The 17,841-nt window shown below is 48.7% G+C and overlaps 1 protein-coding gene across 3 annotated transcripts in view; it reads left to right on the top strand.

Moving 5' to 3' along the window:
* Positions 1-14,485, top strand: part of Ppp2r2c (protein phosphatase 2 regulatory subunit Bgamma) — a 112,702-nt gene extending 98,217 nt beyond the window's left edge. For all 3 annotated transcript variants that reach the window (XM_045134510.1, XM_045134509.1, XM_045134511.1), the window contains exons 7-9: positions 6,023-6,192; positions 9,543-9,634; positions 11,671-14,485. In XM_045134510.1, coding sequence (XP_044990445.1) covers positions 6,023-6,192; positions 9,543-9,634; positions 11,671-11,962 — 554 coding nt within the window. In that variant the 3' untranslated portion in view covers positions 11,963-14,485. The remainder of the gene's footprint in view (positions 1-6,022; positions 6,193-9,542; positions 9,635-11,670) is intronic.
* The last annotated feature ends 3,356 nt before the right edge of the window (positions 14,486-17,841 follow it).

Raw genomic sequence — 17,841 nt, 5'->3', positions numbered from 1 at the left:
GGCTGGTGGCAGTCTGCATTTGCCTGTGTATTCTTAGAACAGGTCGGAGCCTCAAAGGGGCGATGGCAGGAGGGCAGAGCCTGTCCTGCACTACTCAGATGACATTTTTGAGTGGAGAAGGCAGCAGAGACTGCACAGCCTGTGACATCAAGATCTAAGGTGGGGGGGGGGCTGCATTAACCCAGCATGTGGTTGTCACATGCCTGGTGACCAGGAGCCTCACGGGAGTCAGCCCACGAGCTGGAGAGCGGCTTGCTTTCCCACACTAGACTGCCCGGAACATTTCCAGACTCCACCTCCCCCACGTTCCCTAGGGCTCCCAAGGAGCCTCTGATGCTACTTCAGATGGGGCCAGGTGATGGAGGCCAGGTCTCTTCAAAGGTATTCCCAGGGCTTGTTGTCTGGCTGCCCGGTGACTCACCTGGGAGATATGACCACGTCAGGTTTTGCGACCTGTCCCCATGCCTTCCATCCATGTGTAGATGGGGTCAGGGTGACTAGCGGTTAGCTCTGGGTTTAAAAGGGTTTTACATATATGTGACCAGGTGGTATTGATCTGTCATTGTCTCTTCTTGTGCTCTTGGCTCTGCTATTAAGCTCAGTCTATTCTCCTCCTTCAAGTTGGGTGGCTTTCTGAGCCTTTTTCTCAAAACTAGCATGGTACACCTGGTAAAGCTCACGTGTATATCTGCCAGGTGCCCTTTTGAGGAAACTTTTAAACCAGTTTATTATTTATTTGTTTATTTATTTGCTGGACATGGTGGTAAATGCCTTTATAAGAGAGAGAGCAAGCAAGAGAGAGAGGGAGTTGGCACACCAGGGTCTCCAGCCACTGCAACCAAACTCCAGACATGTGCACCACCTTGTGCACATGCCCAGCCTTGCACATATGTCACCTTGTGTGTCTGGCTTATGTGGGATCTGGGAAGTTGAACATGGGCCCTTAGGCTTCACAGGCAAGCACCTTAACCACTAAGCAATCCTTTCAGTCCTGTATTTATCTTGGGGGATGTGTGATGTGGATGTATGTGTATGGGTGCATATGTGTGTGCAATTACGCCCACATATGAGCTCATGCATGTGGAGGCCAGGGATTTCCATCAGGTGTCTTCCTCAGTTTCTCTCCACCCTCTATTTTGAGACAGTCTCTTACTGAGCCTGGAGCTCGCTGACCCAGCTAGCCAGTGAGCCATGGGGATTCCCTGCCTGCCTCCCTAGTGCTGGGACCACAAGCATCCACAGCCCCGCTCAGCTGTTACGTGGGCGCTGGGGAGTTGGACACAGGTCCTTATGTTTGCGCAGCAGGCCCGTACCCACCGGGACGTGTCTTCAGCCTCAACTGCTTATTTGACTTATACGGGTTTTCTATTGGAGTTAGTTCTGTATTTAACTTGTTTTCTAGCCTATATTTCAAACTAGCCTGTATTGAATCTCTCTGGATCCCAAAGCCTGGAGCATTTTAGGCTAGTACTCTGTCACCAAGGCCCCAGACTTTCTCTCTGATGCTGCCAAAAGGCCACTGTTCCATCTGTAACCCCACCTAGCAGCCACTTAGGATGAGTGGCTGGCATTGCTACCTCTGTCCCTGTGTACTTCATCCACACTCTAGTCTTAGTTCTTGTGGGAAATTAAGCAGCCGATCCCCAGCTGGCAGGAGGGCTGGCTGTCGTAAGCAGCCACATACCACACTGCTTGTACTTGTATGGTTTATCTGTCTACTGCTCACACTGGGGAAGCAGCTGCTAGCAACACCCCTGAGGCCTGTCCGCAGCATTCTCCTAACTGGATGACACTGGGATTTTCTGCTCACTGAGTGACAGGCACCTTGGATCTTAGTGAGTGTTTCTGTCACCAGAATGATGAAGAAAGCAACGGTCAGAGCATAGCAGCTCCCTGGACCTGTCTACAGCAGGCCACGTTGGGGGTGGCGCACACCAGCTACCCGGTTCTCCAGTCCATGGCTCTGTCCCTCTCAGAAGCACTAGAAACCCAATTCTTTGTCAGACATAGTGACAGGGTAGCCATGGAAACAACCATTCGTGAGTCCTCAAAAATTGTTATTTCTGCTTTTGACAGCAGTATGTGGGAAGGAAGAGCTGAGTCTGGAGCACAGGGGTGGCTTAGAAAGAGCCGGGATGGGGTTGCAGCTTCACAGAACCCTGGCCTGGCACACAGTCAGGTACTGGGCAAGATGATACCCACTGCTCACTCTGGCTGAGCCATTCATTATTCACACCCTGTGTGGTCCCCAGAGCCTCCCGGCATGGAGCTGTGGGAGCACCTTGCAGGAGAGGACATCGTGTTGGCCTGTTACTGTGGAAAGTGCCCCAAGGTCTGGGCAGGATCTTCTCTGTGGCTTAAAGCACACGAGTGTTTGAGTACAGCTGTGGAGGTTGGGAGCCTGGAGCCAGGATGTGTGCAGGATTCGCCCCTTCCCCCCAACACTCCAGGGAGCCTGTTCCTCATCCTTTCCAGCCTCAAGGCCCACCGCGCCCTCGGATCCCAGCTCTTCCTCACCTCCCACATGTGCCACCGACTGCCGCTGTCCTCATCTCTTCCTCTGCCCCACCCTTCCTGCCTCCCCTGGCAGCACCAGGCCATATGGGCCCTGCACAGTGATCCCCCATCTGAAGCTCCTCAGCACAGTGGGCTTCATCATGGCGGGAAGAGGAGTCTCTGAAGACAGAGAGAGAGCCTGGGGCATGAGGCCTAGAGTGCCTCTGGGTAACACCCACTGGCAGGCTGTGCTTTGAGGGACGTTGTGAATGGAGAGGATGTGAGGGCTGTGTGGTGTACAGCCAAGGGAACAAGAGCATGCCGGGTCTCAAGGGGCCACTGCAGGGGCAGATTTTGCTTTGTCTGATGGGGGTCAGTTGTGTGCTGCTGTCAAGTTCTTAATGAGTGAACAATGATTGTGTCCGCCACTTTGAAGGGATTCCCTGTCTCCACAGCAGCATTATATGGACCAATGAGATACTGGTATTCAGGTGCACTCTGAGACCTAGAACCCCATTCCTGCTGCAGGAGGGACTAGACTAGCCTGGACTCAAAAGAGCCTGAGGAGGGCCAGCTTGGGCTCAGAGGTGGTGAGGGAGGGCTGTTCTGGCATCAGAGGAGCTCAAGATGGGGTTAGCCTTGGGTTAGAAGAGCTGAGACTCTAGCCTGGACTTTGAGGAGCCAAGGAAGGGCTAGCCTGGCACTGGTCACATGTATGCACTCATATGATGTCAGCAGAGAAGCGACACATTGCCAAAAACAACAGCCCACGGAAACCCCAATGGCCCTCTGCTCCTCTTGATTCCTCTGCCTCCAAGGCCCCACTCACCCCTGTACAGAATGCTGGGAACTTGGGCTAACCTTGGTGGTCAGTGAGTACCCACTTATAAAAGCCACTTCTAAAGTCAGGGCTAGAGGTGGCCTGGAGTTGTGTTTGTATGGCTTAACTCCCTGTTGTGGCCCCTAAGGATGAAGAGCTGGCTGGGTCTGCGGATCTGGCAGGAGCTGGGGTATGGGCCGTGGGGACACCCAGCTTCCTGCTGAGACCGGGACCTGTTACAGTTTCCTGACAGCTGGGCTGTCTTCTCAACCCCACTCTGCAAACAGCTCTCCTTCAGACGCTCAGTGCATGAAGGGAGGATTCAAACATGTCAGAGGGAACACGGATATTAGGTCTTTCCTTGACCTCATGCAGAGACTTACAAATACATATATAGATGACAAACAATTGTCATCAAGGCTCTATGCCACAGGAGAGGGACAGCCACAGGCCCCATGTGTCAGGCTGAGGTAGTTTCTGTGAACTCACACCCCTCATGGCACTGGGCCACCTGAATCCCCACTGCTCAAGGACATGGCTCGTCTCTGTCACCCAGCCTCTATCTCACCTTTGCTTGGCTGAACAGGGAACAAGAGAGGGGGAGCCAGGCCTGGGAGGGAGGAAGAGAGTGTACTGCTGTTTGTGACATTCTTGTGCCAGGGCAGATCTGCCTTCCCACAAGGCATGTCTACTGTCAGTTCAAGACGTACCTCTTGTTGTGAAGACACCTGCCTTTGAGCACTAATGTGGGAAGTCAAGGGCAGAGGTACTGGCTCAAAGCCTCCTGGCTTCCTGAGCCCAGGGAGAGGCTGGGGACGAGAGTTCCCGAAGACCGGAGATTACAAGCTGTCTGTTGAAAGGGGACCTGTTCCATCCTGCTGTAATTTCCAGGGATGCTATCCAAGTAGCAACTTCCTCCCTTCTCCAGGGGAACTGGAGATAGGGGTGCCATGTGTGCTGTAACAGAAGATTCCTGTATGGGAAGGAGAGGAGTAGGTGCCTCCTCCCCTGCCTTCCTCCCTGACTTAGATTCACCTCCTCAGCTGGGGGTGGGGCGACTGTGGCTAGCTCGGTGCTTGGAGCAGGACAGAGGACAGGGTGGGGGTGGGGAATGTGACCAGCTCTGTGCTTTAAGTAGGGCAGAGGTGGGGGGCACTCTGGCCAACTCTGTTTTGAGCAGAACAGAGGATGGGGGGCTGTGGTTTTTAGCTCTGTTTGAGCAGGACAGAGTGGGGGAGATTGAGCAGGGGGTGCAGTTGGGGGTGACTGGAACCCTGAAGGTAAAAAAGACAAAAAAAGTTTATACTTGCTGAAAATCAAAGATGATCTGACTTCTTATGTCTTGCCTAGTTCCCTACACCTGTTGTTCCACAAACAACCAGGTCTCCTGGGAGGGAGGTCTTCCATAGGGTTTAGACACTGGTTGGTCAAGTTCAGCCCCTGGAACTTGGTGTCAGGGCTGACCTCTTCCTGAGACAGCCCCTAGCCCTGACCAACCAGCTGTCCCTCTGGTTCACCTGAGCTGGAAGACAGCCCACCACTGCAATGTTATAAATACCTTTACAAGGGGAGGGCAGGCTCTCTGGCCATTTGGAACCTTCTAGGTATGGGTCAGTTTTTCTCTCGGCTGGGCCTGGGTGGGCTCGGCCTTTCTCTCCACGTGGGTTCTTTATCGCCTTCAGCTCCCCACAAGGCAGGATCTCCTTAAACTTTTTCTCTCTTTTCTTTCCATGATTTTTCAGGCACTCCACATGGAATCTCTAACCACATGGGTGCCTTTCCTCAGCTCTGTGTTTCCCTCAATAAATACAGAAATTTAATGATGATCCTCTCAGTCTTTTGTATTCAATTCCTCGATTGAAATTAAAAACAAACCTAGGGTTTGGGGTCGAAGGACTCTCCTGGATCCCTAGCACCCTAGCAGCTCTGTGCTTTGGGCAGGATAGACAGTGGGGGTGCCATGGCCAGCACTGTGCTTTCAGCAGGATGGTGGGGGAGGGTCTATGGCCAGCTCTGATTTGAGCAGGTCAGAGGGCAGGGCCACCACTCACCAGTTTCCTTGAGGACAGCTGCACAGGTCTGAAGTGTTTAGCTGGTGCATGGCTGATAGCCCCACCCTCCCTTCTCATGAAGTCCAGGGGCTACTGCCTGCTCTGCTACCAGCTACTGTCAGGACTGACTGGCCAAGATTGCCCACTACACCTGAGCAGAGACAGATCCTGGCCTTACGCATCAGGCCAGTTTGTGCCTGAGCCACAGGCAGGAGAGGATGGTTCCCAGCACACTTGAGAATGGCGAGACACTTCACAGCCTGGTGTTCCGCACTATGTAGTGGGTAGGAGAGGGCACACAGAACACATCACTCTGTGCATGCAAACCCACCGCTTTCTTCCAGCTCTGAGACCGCATGCTCATTTAGCTGTTTGCCTTGATAATCAGGCTGTAAAATGGGGATAGTGTATTACCCTAACCTTTTTATCAATCAATAAATAACTACTGTTCCCACAAATGAGCCCTTCCAGAACCTGGCTTTTCTTCTCAGATGGTCTGTTCGGCCTTGGCAGGTGTTTGGGGAGAGGTTTAATGAATGAATAAATGTCTCTATCAAATAAATGGTACCGACAACTGAACCCAGGTTGAAGCAATTGTGTGTTGTCCTGACTGTGGGTAGGGACAGCCAGTGTTTGCCTCTGATTCTCTCTGCAGTCTTTGAAGAGCCTGAGGACCCAAGCAACCGCTCCTTCTTCTCAGAGATTATTTCCTCAGTGTCTGATGTGAAGTTCAGCCACAGTGGCCGCTACATGCTCACGCGTGATTACCTTACAGTCAAGGTGTGGGACCTGAACATGGAGGCAAGACCTATAGAGACTTACCAGGTGGGTGCCATGGCCTAAATGTCTGGAACCCTGTGTGGGGCATGAGATGCCCTGTTGCAGCCAGGTTCACATTGCTGCAAAAAAAAAAAAATACCCAACCAAGAACTGACTAAGAGCAACTTGTGGGAGAAAGGTTTATTTTGGGTAACAGACTTGAGGGGAAGCTCCATGATGGCAGGGAAAATGATGGCATGAGCAGAGGGTGGACATTACCTCCTAGCCAAGATCAGACAGACAATTTCAGCAAAAGAGTATGCCAAATACTGGGGAACTGGCTATAATACCTGTTGCAGTCAGGTTTGCATTGCTGGTAGAAATCACCTGACCACGAGCAGCTTGTGGGGGAAAAAGGGGGTTTATTTTGGCGTACAGACTCAAGGGGAAGCTCCATGATGACAGGGAAAATGATGGCGTGAGCAGAGCGTGGACATCACCCCCTGGCCAACATCAGATGGACAACAGTAACAGGAGAGTGTGCTAAACACTGGCAAGGGGACGCTGGCTATAACACCCATAAGTCCGCCCCCAACAATACACTGCCTCCAGCAGGCATTAATTCTCAAATCTCCATCAGCTGGGAACCTAGCATTCAGAACACCTAAGTTTATGGGGGACACCTGAATCAAACAACCACATTCTGCCCCTGGCCCCCATAAACTGACAACCATACATGATATAAAATACATTAAGTTCAACCTTAAAGGATCCCATATTTGTTATCAATCCCAATGATGTTCAATCATCCCCATAGTTTGAGATCTTTTAACTGAGCCATAATATCAAGACAACCTCAAAAAACTTGTAATGGCACAGAATAAACATTCACACTGCAAAATATAACACTGGTGTATGGGGTGGGGGAGAACTGGAGAGAAGGGACCCAGGTTCAGTTTCCCAGGACCCATGTAAAGCCAGATGCACAAAGGTGGCACAAGTGTCTGTAGTTTGTTTGCAGCAGTTTGAAGGCCCTGGCATGCCCATTCTCTCTCTCTAATAAATAAAAATCTTTAAAAAAATGGCACTAGGCATAGCAAAGAAATATTCAATAAATACAAGATTTAAAACATTAAGGCCAAACAAATATCAAACTCTGTAGTACCAAGTCCAACAACTCTAATCAGTGACAAATCTCCAAGTTCAATAATTCTTTTTTTTTTTTGGGGGGGGGTTTCGAGGTAGGGTCTCACTCTGGTCGAGACTGACCTGGAATTAATTCCGTCATCTCAGGGTGGCCTTGAACTCATGGCAATCCTCCTACCTCTGCCTCCTGAGTGCTGGGATTAAAGGCGTGCGCCACCACGCCCAGCTCTAAATCCAATAATTCTAACTGGCAACAAGTCTCTGGAGTTCCAATTATGCCCCTCCAGCTAGGCTACTCACGGTCCTGGAAAACTTCATTGGGGCTTGCTTCTTTCCTTAGCAGCCATCTCGTGGTTCTGGCATCTCCACTGGGTCTGCACTGCAATCCACGGTTCATCCTCACAGCTCCATTGGTTCTCCATGCAGGCATCCAGCAAATCTGCTTCACACTGCCCATGGCCATTTCCAAAACACAAGAACCATGTTGCAAACTCTATGACCCTCTCTTTCCTGCATTTCTTATACTCCATACCAGGTAGGGTGTCAATTTGTTAATCCAGGGGAGAACAAAGCAGATTTTGAAGAACAGGATGCTCCTTGAGCACTCAGACCTCTTCAAAAGAGTCTACGTGTGTCATGTTTCCCCAATCTCAAAGGTTGTAATCTCTCATATAATTGCAGCTGAACAGGCAGCAGTTTAAGCCCAAAGATTTCATTTCTGTGCCATATCCCTTGGCTCACACCAGTCCATTTCTACACAAAGCAATCCTGCCCAAGTTCTTAGGACATGAGCATAACAGCAAGCCTCTCACACAAGCTGCTAGCCCAGTGCAGGCAAAGCTCTTTCTCATCTTCATAAGCCAAACCTTACAGTCCTTAGTTCTTACTGCATTCAGGTCTTTCAACTCTGACCAGAATAGTCATCAAGCTGTACTTACAGCTCTGCAAGGTATCTCTTAGGCCAAGGTTTCAAATCCTTCCACATTCCTCTTGCAAAGCAGTTGTAAAAGGCCAAAAGCCACACAGGTATCTAGCAGCAATGATGCCACTCTCAGTAACAACTTTACTGTTGCAGTCAGGTTTGCATTGCTGCCAGAAAATACCTGACCAAGAGCAGCTTGTGGGAAAAAAGGTTTATTTTGGTTTACAGATTTGAGGGGAAGCTCCACGATGGCAGATCAAAACGATGGCATGAGCAGAGGGTGGTCATCACCTCCTGGCCAGCATCAGACAGAAAATATCAGCAAGAGAGTGTGCTGAATACTGGCAAGGGGAAACTGGCTATAGTACCCATAAGCCTGCCCCCAACAATCCACTGCCTCCAGGAGGTATTAATTCCCAAATCTCCATCATCTGGGAATCTAGCATTCAGAACACCTAAGTTTACGGGGGACACCTGAATCACACCACAACATGCCTCTCCCCCCTCCCCTCCCCCCGAAGGACTCTCCTTCCCTGGGAACCTCACAGGGAGCTTACCCAGCCATGGAGGCTTTCATATGTTGTGGGTGAAGCTACAGAAAGGTGGCTCAATCCAGCCTCCCAGGTAACAGTGAAGGCCCCCACACCAGGCTTGCCATCAGTACCCAGGACCTCAGATTCCAGGAGGAAGTAAAAAATGGAAGCAAGTTTCAAATTGGGCCTGAATTCAGGGTGCGGTGAGGCCTCCTTCTCCCAGAGCTCCCAGTTTTACCTCTGAGCCGATTAAGTGCATCCCTCCCAGGGAGCATCCATAAATTGCTCATGCAGTGGTGACATGAAATGAAACTTCTAGACCCTCAGCCCAGCTTCCTGAGCCAGTATGTGGGGTGGATCCTGAGGCACTTCTGGGAACATTCTTTTCATTCTGCCATGGTCCATCGTGGATCAAGATTCATGTGCTGCTAAAATGACTGTGAACCAGGAGACATGGGGTGGATTTAGTTGGGTCTGGTGCCAAGAAGGTCCAGGGCTTTCCAGAGGAGACTTCATTTGCGATGGCTCTGAGGACTCTGGATTGCCTTACAGGGACAGGAGGAACAGGGACTTGCTTCCCATAAGCTGAGTTCACAGAAAGAGGAGGTGGAAAACTATCTCCCAGAAACATGGGCAGCCATTGATTGGCTGCAAATCTGCCACCTGAACACATGTCACACTTGGTGATACCCTGTGGTTGGGGCTGGAGTTCCTGGTGAGATGTCTGCAAAAGCAAATCCTAGGCATCCCTCAAGGCCTGGAAGGTGTCAGTGTCCATCACTCAGCTCCTCTGTCCTCATCTTCTCACCAACCAGGTCCATGACTACCTGCGTAGTAAGCTCTGCTCCCTGTATGAGAGCGACTGCATCTTTGACAAGTTCGAGTGTTCCTGGAATGGGAGTGACAGGTGAGCAGCCTCAGGGCACATTGCCTTACCCTTCACCCCTGGACTCTGCTCTGCTGGCACCAGCCAATGAGTAACCAGACAGATGCAGTCTGGATAAATGTGTTCTGCCTAATCAAGGTGGGGTCACAGTCCCCTGCTAGGTGGGACTCTGGGACTCAAGTCCCTGTCACTAATCCTTACACCCATGTTGAACCTCTGTTCTAGGATAATCACATAATGCAGTCCATCGGTGTCAGCAAAAGTGCCTGCTCCTCAGGCCACTGGAGGAGGGCTTCGCTCAGTGCCTCTGTCTGTCGGAGGCAGAAAATATTTGGCACATGATTATACTCCACACATGTCCATGTGCCCGGGCCAGCCCCTCCCTCTGCGGTGTCCCCCCCCCTCATCCTCACTGAGGTGGTGGGTCCCCACACAGGTCTTCTCTGGCTCACAGCGCAGGCATCTTTGGGGGCCAGCCAGGATCAATGTGTGCGTCTCTCTAGCCCCACCAGTGGATGTGAGCCACAGCCTGGGGCCTAGCACGGGGGGGGGGGTGTGCACAGGCAAGGCTCCCGGCAATGGTCTCACTTTACCTGAGGGTCCTCATTCTCTGCGTACTGTGCCCCCACATCCCACGGCCTCTTTTGCCTGGAGAGAGGAAATCCCTCCTCTTTCTCCATACATGCTCCACTGGGCCCTACAGGCCTGACTCTATGATGCCAAAGCCACTCTCCCATGCCTCAGAACCTGCAAGTTTCCAGCCCAAAGGCTGACAGATGGCCTCTTGGTGCCTCCTGTGGTGGGAACCCATGGGTCCTGTGTCATGTGGGGAACTGGGACTTGAATTGGCCCAGGAGCACAGAAAGTGCTGCCCTGCCAGCAGCGACTATGTCAGAGGGAGGGAAGTCTCTGGAGCTGCTGGTGGTGTCTCAGGGTTTCCCTGCCCCACGAGGTCTCTGAGCAGGAAGGCTGACGATTCCCAGGGGGCAGGACTCTTCCTTCCCTCCCCCCCAAAGGCAGCTACAACACACCAGAAGATCCCCAGTAAACAGGTGAAGTGGGTCTTGAGGTCCTTTTAGAAAAACAGGTGAGACCTGCTATGACAGGTAACCATTCCATCTGTTAGGGTTTCCATGAGGGTCTCTACAGTCCCTCACACTGACACGAGGAGGCGTAAATAGCCATTCAGTACCTGAGCCCAACACATGAAGCCCCAAGCCCCTCCTGGCTGATAGAGCCAGAGGAGCGCTGGGGTTCAGCATCCTGCATCCTACCTGCCTAGGAACTAATAGCCCCTGGCCCTGAGGTTCCAACCCTCTCTTTATACTAACACATTGGGCTCTCTATGTTCCTTGGAACTTTCCAGAGCACACCTCAGCTGGCTCACTACACTGTCACTCCTCCAGGAAACTAGTCCTCTCTACCTCACCCCACAGCTTCCTGGGCATTCCTTCTGTATCTTTCCATGTATCAAGATTTCCTATTGTCTCTGTCCTGCAGGGGGGGGGCGAGGGGGAGCAAGCTCAGATCCCAGTGAGGGGGGAGGGGCAGGCAGAGATACCAGTGAGGGAGGGGGAGGAGAAAGCTCAGATCCCAGTGAGGGAGGGGGAGGGGCAAACTCAGATCCCAGTGAGGGAGGGGCAGGGGCAAGTTCCGATTGTAGTAAGGGAGTGGGGGACAAGCTTAAAGGTCTGTTTCAAGGTGTCTCTGTGTGTTGGATGTTGCTTACTTTGTCACATGTTGTTGTGGCATGCAGTGTTCAGTCACTGGATTGCTCCCCCAGGATATGAAGGAAAGCAGGTCTAATGCATTCAGTAGCACTGGCTCAGCCATGGTTATCTTCCAGTACTTCGCCTGTTGCTGCTCTGGGACTGTAAGCCTTTCTGCTCCTGGCCTTGAAGGGGAGCTGGCAGCAGAAATGTCAGTGGGGACAGAGATCCCAACAGAGCGTGCTATAGTCAGATGTAGTTCCCTTTCTAGGAGGCAACCGCCCACAGCTGTGGGGTTCCCTTTCTTTCTCTCTGTTCTCCCCCACTAACCCCTCTGCTTCTTTCCAGCGTCATCATGACAGGGGCTTACAACAACTTCTTCCGCATGTTTGACCGCAACACCAAACGGGACGTGACTTTGGAGGCCTCGAGGGAAAGCAGCAAGCCAAGGGCCGTTCTCAAGCCACGGCGTGTATGCGTGGGTGGCAAAAGGCGTCGCGATGACATCAGTGTGGACAGCCTGGACTTCACCAAGAAGATTCTGCACACAGCCTGGCACCCTGCGGAGAACATCATTGCCATCGCGGCCACCAACAACCTCTACATCTTCCAGGACAAAGTCAACTCTGACATGCACTAGCTGGCCAAAGTATCCCCTTGCAGGCTGTCCCTACCCCAGGAGGCAAAGATGAGCCAAGAGGTGGTGTTCGTGGGGACATGGGTTGCCAAGCAAGTTTTATCTGTTGGAACAAAAGAAAGGATCCACATCCACAAAGGATAAAATGAATGGTGTGTTTGCTGAGCCTCAGTTCAGGGTTCATTCATCCCTCCCTATCTCTAGTGTGGTCATTCCCTATCGGAATGATGTTCTGTGTCTGAGTTGGATTTTTACTGCAGTGTGTCCCTTCAAGGAAGGCTGAGCCAGTCCCCACTGGGCTCCAGGGATAGAGAATGAAGTTCACACAAACCAGCAAGGTTTGCACATCTTGAAGGGAGCCAGCCGTGTTGTCCTGGCTCAGAGATGCCTGCTCACCTTTGGTTTTGGACAGTGAGTTTGTGCTGAACATGGTCAGTGCTAACTTCTCACTTGGGTGTTTGTGGGGGTCTTTCTGTATCCCAGCTCCCAGTCCAGGGCAGGTCCTGAGAGGCAGGGTTGAGTGGCTATGGCTATCGCTTTCTTGCCATGTGTAGTGAGCACCTGCTGTATACTGAGCATGGTGCTCAGCCCGCCGGGACAGCAGTGGGGTCCCTGAAGCCGGCTTTGTGGTGGCTTTGCTGTCATCTTTCCATGTTTTCTGGGCATCTTTCCACAACCCACTCAGGGTCCTGCTCATGACTACGGGATCCTCACATCAGAGAGGTGGGCATCTTCTCATTTCCATGAATCCCAATTTCCTGCTGAGTGCCAGGCTCTGTGCTGGATCCTGGTAAGAGGTGGGTAGCTGTCACCTCGTTTGTGTGCATGAGGTAACCAGGCTGTGAGCGGAGAAGCAGGCTGCCAGAGGCAGGTACCCGGTCAGGCCAACCCATGTCTTCCCATGGGTTCTTTCCAGCCCACAACCACCTGATGGCTCACATTACAGCAACATTCCAATGACAGGTTGTGGAAGGGAACCGCCTCTGTATCTTGTGATATAGAAAAGAGCAGGTGTGCCAGTGACAAGATGACAAGGAGAGAGAAGACAGAGAAGCGCACAGTGGCTCTCCATTCTGTGTAGTGACATCAGAGCTTTCCTCCTTGGACTCCTTGCTTCACCCTGCACTGCATCATCACCCACAGCTCCTTTCTGATGCACTCAATGCTTCCTGGAGGAGGAGATTGCATGTGGTCACCATCTTAGGAATTTTTGTCTGAAGACATCAGATCCTGCCTACAGGACTAGAGAAGTGGTCTGTAGTAATCCTGCTGCTCCCTCAGGGCCAGACTCCACCACGCTACTCTTGACCCTGGGATTGCACACCCCAGGCCTCGCCATTTTGACTTGGGAAGCAAAAAGCAGGTGGGCCTGGCCGAAGGCAACTTCATTTATTTAAGTTTTACAACACAGACCATCACCCAGGAACCAGAACCAACTGAGATTCTTCTCAGTGGATTATGGTATACTTGTGTGTGTAAAAGCACAAGCCGCATGTATACTCACTTCCGGCCATATGATATTTACAGAGAAATGGGTCCATTAAATTTTTAAAAATCAACATGAATGAAGAATGTCTGTTTATAATCACTATAAAATCCAGGTGACCTGGACAGTATTATATGTACATATCTAGTTAAAACTAACAATCAGAAGGTTAGGTGACTTTTTCCCCCTTGTAAGGAGGTACCAGAATGTGGCTAATTGTATAGAAATCATGCTGAAGCCAAACCCAGGTCTAAGGGCCTTACACACTCGCCTGGGTCTTTGGCACACCCACCTTCCTTTGTGGCTCAGCTTTTAGGAGAGGAAGCTCACATGGGAGGTTAATGTTACTGTCAAATCATAGGTTCAGCACTTCATCCGCAAAGTTCAGGTCTTACGTGGTCCTCAAAGGGGCTCTGACATGCATCGCCTAGTTGTGTACTTCTCTTTTGAACTTTGGGTACCAAAGCAGAAAGGAAAGATAGAAAATTATCTTCTCAGAAGAAAAACGTATCTTTGGATCCCTGGAAAGTAACCACATCCAAAGTGGACTGAATAATAAAATGTGTGTTGAGAAAAGATGTGGTGGGGGAGGGGCAGTGGGAGAAATGGTGAAAGGGCCAGAACTGGAGTCTCCAACTTTTCTCATCCTTACTCCACTTCCATTCTCTGGTCTTCTTGAATGTATAGTGTCCACGTGGTCATTGTGACATTGTTGGGGATTTGGGTTTTTTCTTCTGATCTCACTATCTTCTGAGGACAAAGCCCTCAGGGGTGCTGGGTCCTGGAGAGGTGGTGACAGGCCTGTGACATTGTTGGGGATTTGGGTTTTTTTCTTCTGATTTCACTATCCTCTGAGGACAAAGCCCTCAGGGGCGCTGGGTCCATGTGAGGTGGTGACACAGGCCTGATCGCATGGGTTCTGTAACTCATAGGTGCATTCTTCTTTTCTTTGGTGTCTCATAAATTATTCAACTGTTGAATAAAATTATAAATATGTTAATACCAGCTTTTTCCAATAAAATAACAAATGTTACATCTAAGAGGAGCTTCAGTACATTGGTGTTTAGTCTGCTGGCCTGGGAGGAAACTCTAGGGAGGCAATGTATTAGATGGGGTTGAGAGGTGGTTCCCATCAAGGTTGAGCTGCCTCTGGCACCCAACATAGCCAGTGTGTTCCTAACCCAGAACCCAGGCAAATGAAATGTAGTCAGTGGGAATGCTAGTCTTGCTCCTGGCATGTAGAGAGGGTAGAAGTCCCTAAGATGGTACCTGCAAAACACACAGCCTGGAAGGTAAGCACTTCATCTGGAACACATAACTCGTCTTCCTTTGAAACAGGTGTCCATGGCCCACCAAAGATTCCAAACACAGATGAAGAAACAGGCTTAGCAACAAGAAAAGCTTCCGGACACACAGAAATTCATGGAGACTAGACAGTACACTATTAAATGATGAATGGGTCATTGAAGAAATCAAAAAGGAAATCAGTAAATTTAGAGAATCAAATGTGAATTAGAATATAAAATAAAAAACCTTTGGGACACAATAAAGGCATTCCTGAGAGGGAAATCTATAGCTCTAAGTGCCTATATTAAGAAATTAAAGGGCTGGAGAGATTGCTTAGTGGTTAAGGCATTTGCCTGCAAAGCCAAAGGACCCAGGTTTGATTTCCCAGGACCCACATTAGCCAGATGCACAGAGGCTGCAGGCACCTGGAGTTTGTTTGCAGTGGCTGGAGGCCTTGGTATGCCCATTCTCTCACTCCCTCTCTTTCTCTGTCAAATAAATAAAAATATATTTAAAATGAATAATTAGATATCCTAAGTAAACAATTTACTGCTTCACCTGGAAAGGCCCTGGAAAAAGAACAAGACAAACAAAAAATCAGTAGACAGGAAGAAATAATAAAGATTAGAGCAGAAATTAATGAAATAGAACCAAAATAAATAAATAAATCCAAAGAATTAATGAAACAAAGAGTTGGTTCTTTAAGAGGGTAACAAGATTGATAAACCCTTAGCAAATCTGACTGGAAGAAAGAGAAGAGACACACACACAGACAAAAAAAATTAGAGGGCTGGAGAGGTGGCATAGTGGTTAAGCGCTTGCCTGTGAAGCCTAAGGACCCCGGTTCGAGGCTCATTTCCCCAGGACCCACGTTAGCCAAATGCACAAGGGGGCGCATGTGTCTGGAGTTCATTTCCAGTGGCTGGAGGCCCTGGCACTCCCATTCTCTCTCTCTCTCCGCCCCCCCCACTCTGCCTCTGTCTCTCTCTGTCTGTCACTCTCAAATAAATAAATAAACAAAAAAATTTAAAAATTAGAGATAAAAAAAGGCATCATTACAACAGACACCAAAGAAATTAAGAAAATAATAAAGACATACTTTAAGAATGTATACCACTCTTGCCAAGTGTGGTGGCACAGAGGTAGGAGGAGCTCTGTGAGTTCAAGGCCACCCTGAGAATACAGAGTCAACTCCAGGTCAGCCTAGGCTAGAGGAGTGAGACCCGACCTCAACAACAACAAGAAAAGAATGTGTACCACCCTAAATTTAAAAATCTGAAAGAAATGGGTGATTTCTGTGATTCAAATGACCTACTGAAGTTAAATCAAGATGAAATAAATCATTTAAATAGACCTATTACTAGTATGGAGATCCAAGCAGCTATAAAAAGTCTCCCAACTCAAAAGAGTCCAGGCCCAGGTGGATTCACTGGTGAATTTTAGTAGACCTTCATGGAAGAGCTAACACCATTGCATCTCAAACATTTCCATAAAGTAGAAAAGGAAGGAATTCTACCAAACTCCTACAAAGCCAGCATCATCCTGATACCAAAACCAGACAAATACAGAACAATAAAAGAAAATTACAGACCAATATCCCTTATGAACATAGATGCAAAAATTTTCAACAAAATATGGGCAAACAATACAAGAATATATCAGAAAGATTATTCACCCCAACCAAGAAGGCTTTATCCCAGAGATGCAGGGATGGTCCAACATACACAAATTGATACATGTAATACATTATCTAAATGGACTGAAGGACAAAAAATCACATGATCATCTCATTAGAAGCAGAAAATGCATTCAACAAAATCCAACATCCCTTCATGGTAAAAGTCCTACAGAAATTGGGAATAGAAGGAACATATCTCAACATGATAAAAGCTACTTATGACAAACCTAGAGCAAACATAATACTAAATGGGGGAACACTTGAAGCTTTTCCACAAATTCAGGAACAAGACAAGGGTGTCCACTGTCCCCACTTTTATTTAATATAGTACTGGAAGTTCTAGCTATAGCAATAAGGCAAGAGACACTAATAAAAGTGATTCAATTTGTAAAGGAAGAGATCAAATTATCATTATTTGCAGATGATGTGATTCTATACATAAAGGACCCTAAAGACTCTACCAGAAAACTGGAGAGTTGATAAACACTTTTAGCAATGTAGCAGGATACAAAATAAACACACATGTGGAGGATGAAATCAGGGAATCTCTCCCATTCACAGTTGCTACAAAAATAATAATAAAGTAACTTGGAATAAACCTAACCAAGGAAGTGAAGGAGCTCTACAGTGAAAACTGTAAAACACTCATGCGCGATATTGCAGAAGGCATTAGGAAAGGGAAAGACTTCTGTAGCAGACAGCTTCAGGTTCACTGAGATGAAACTCCAGACCAGGCATTATTATGGAGGAAGGGATTTACTGAAGCTTACAGATGCATGGAAAGTTCCATAATGGCAGAAGAAGCTGCCTCCTTTCACAGGACCAAACACAGAAAAAGAAGCAAAAGCCTAAAATCCAAAAGCCACACAGCACAGCACACTTCAGGAACTCCAGCTAGGTACACTTTACATATCTTTAGATTGAAACCTTAAACCCACCACCACAACTTAAGATCTGCCCAGTGATACTACCTCCATCCAGGTGGCTGCAGATGCAAACTATAAACTAATAAAACACTGAATATATTGGGGGCCATCTATTCATCCCAACACAACATCCCATGTTCTTAGATTGGAAGAACCAATGTTGTGAAAATGTCAATCTTACCAGGTGCAATCTACACATGTAATGCAATCCCTATTAAAATTCCAATGGCATTCTTCACAGAAATATGAAAAACAATCCTAAAATTCATTTGGATATAAATGACACAAAAAACAAAAATGGCACAAAAAACTCCAATATCTAAAACAATTTTGAGCAAGAAAAACAAGGCTGGTGGTATCACATACTCAATTTATTTTGTTTTGGTTTGGTTTTTTTGGATGTCTTTATTTTTTTATTTAATTATATTTTATCTTTTCTAAATTTTTAAAACATTTCCATGATTATAAAAAATACATCATGGTAATACCCTCCCTCTCCCCCATT

Source organism: Jaculus jaculus, chromosome 14 (genome assembly GCF_020740685.1).
Source record: "Jaculus jaculus isolate mJacJac1 chromosome 14, mJacJac1.mat.Y.cur, whole genome shotgun sequence".
NCBI lineage: Eukaryota > Metazoa > Chordata > Mammalia > Rodentia > Dipodidae > Jaculus > Jaculus jaculus.
Note: the sequence above shows the minus strand (reverse complement) of the source record. Positions and strands in the feature narration are given on the sequence as shown.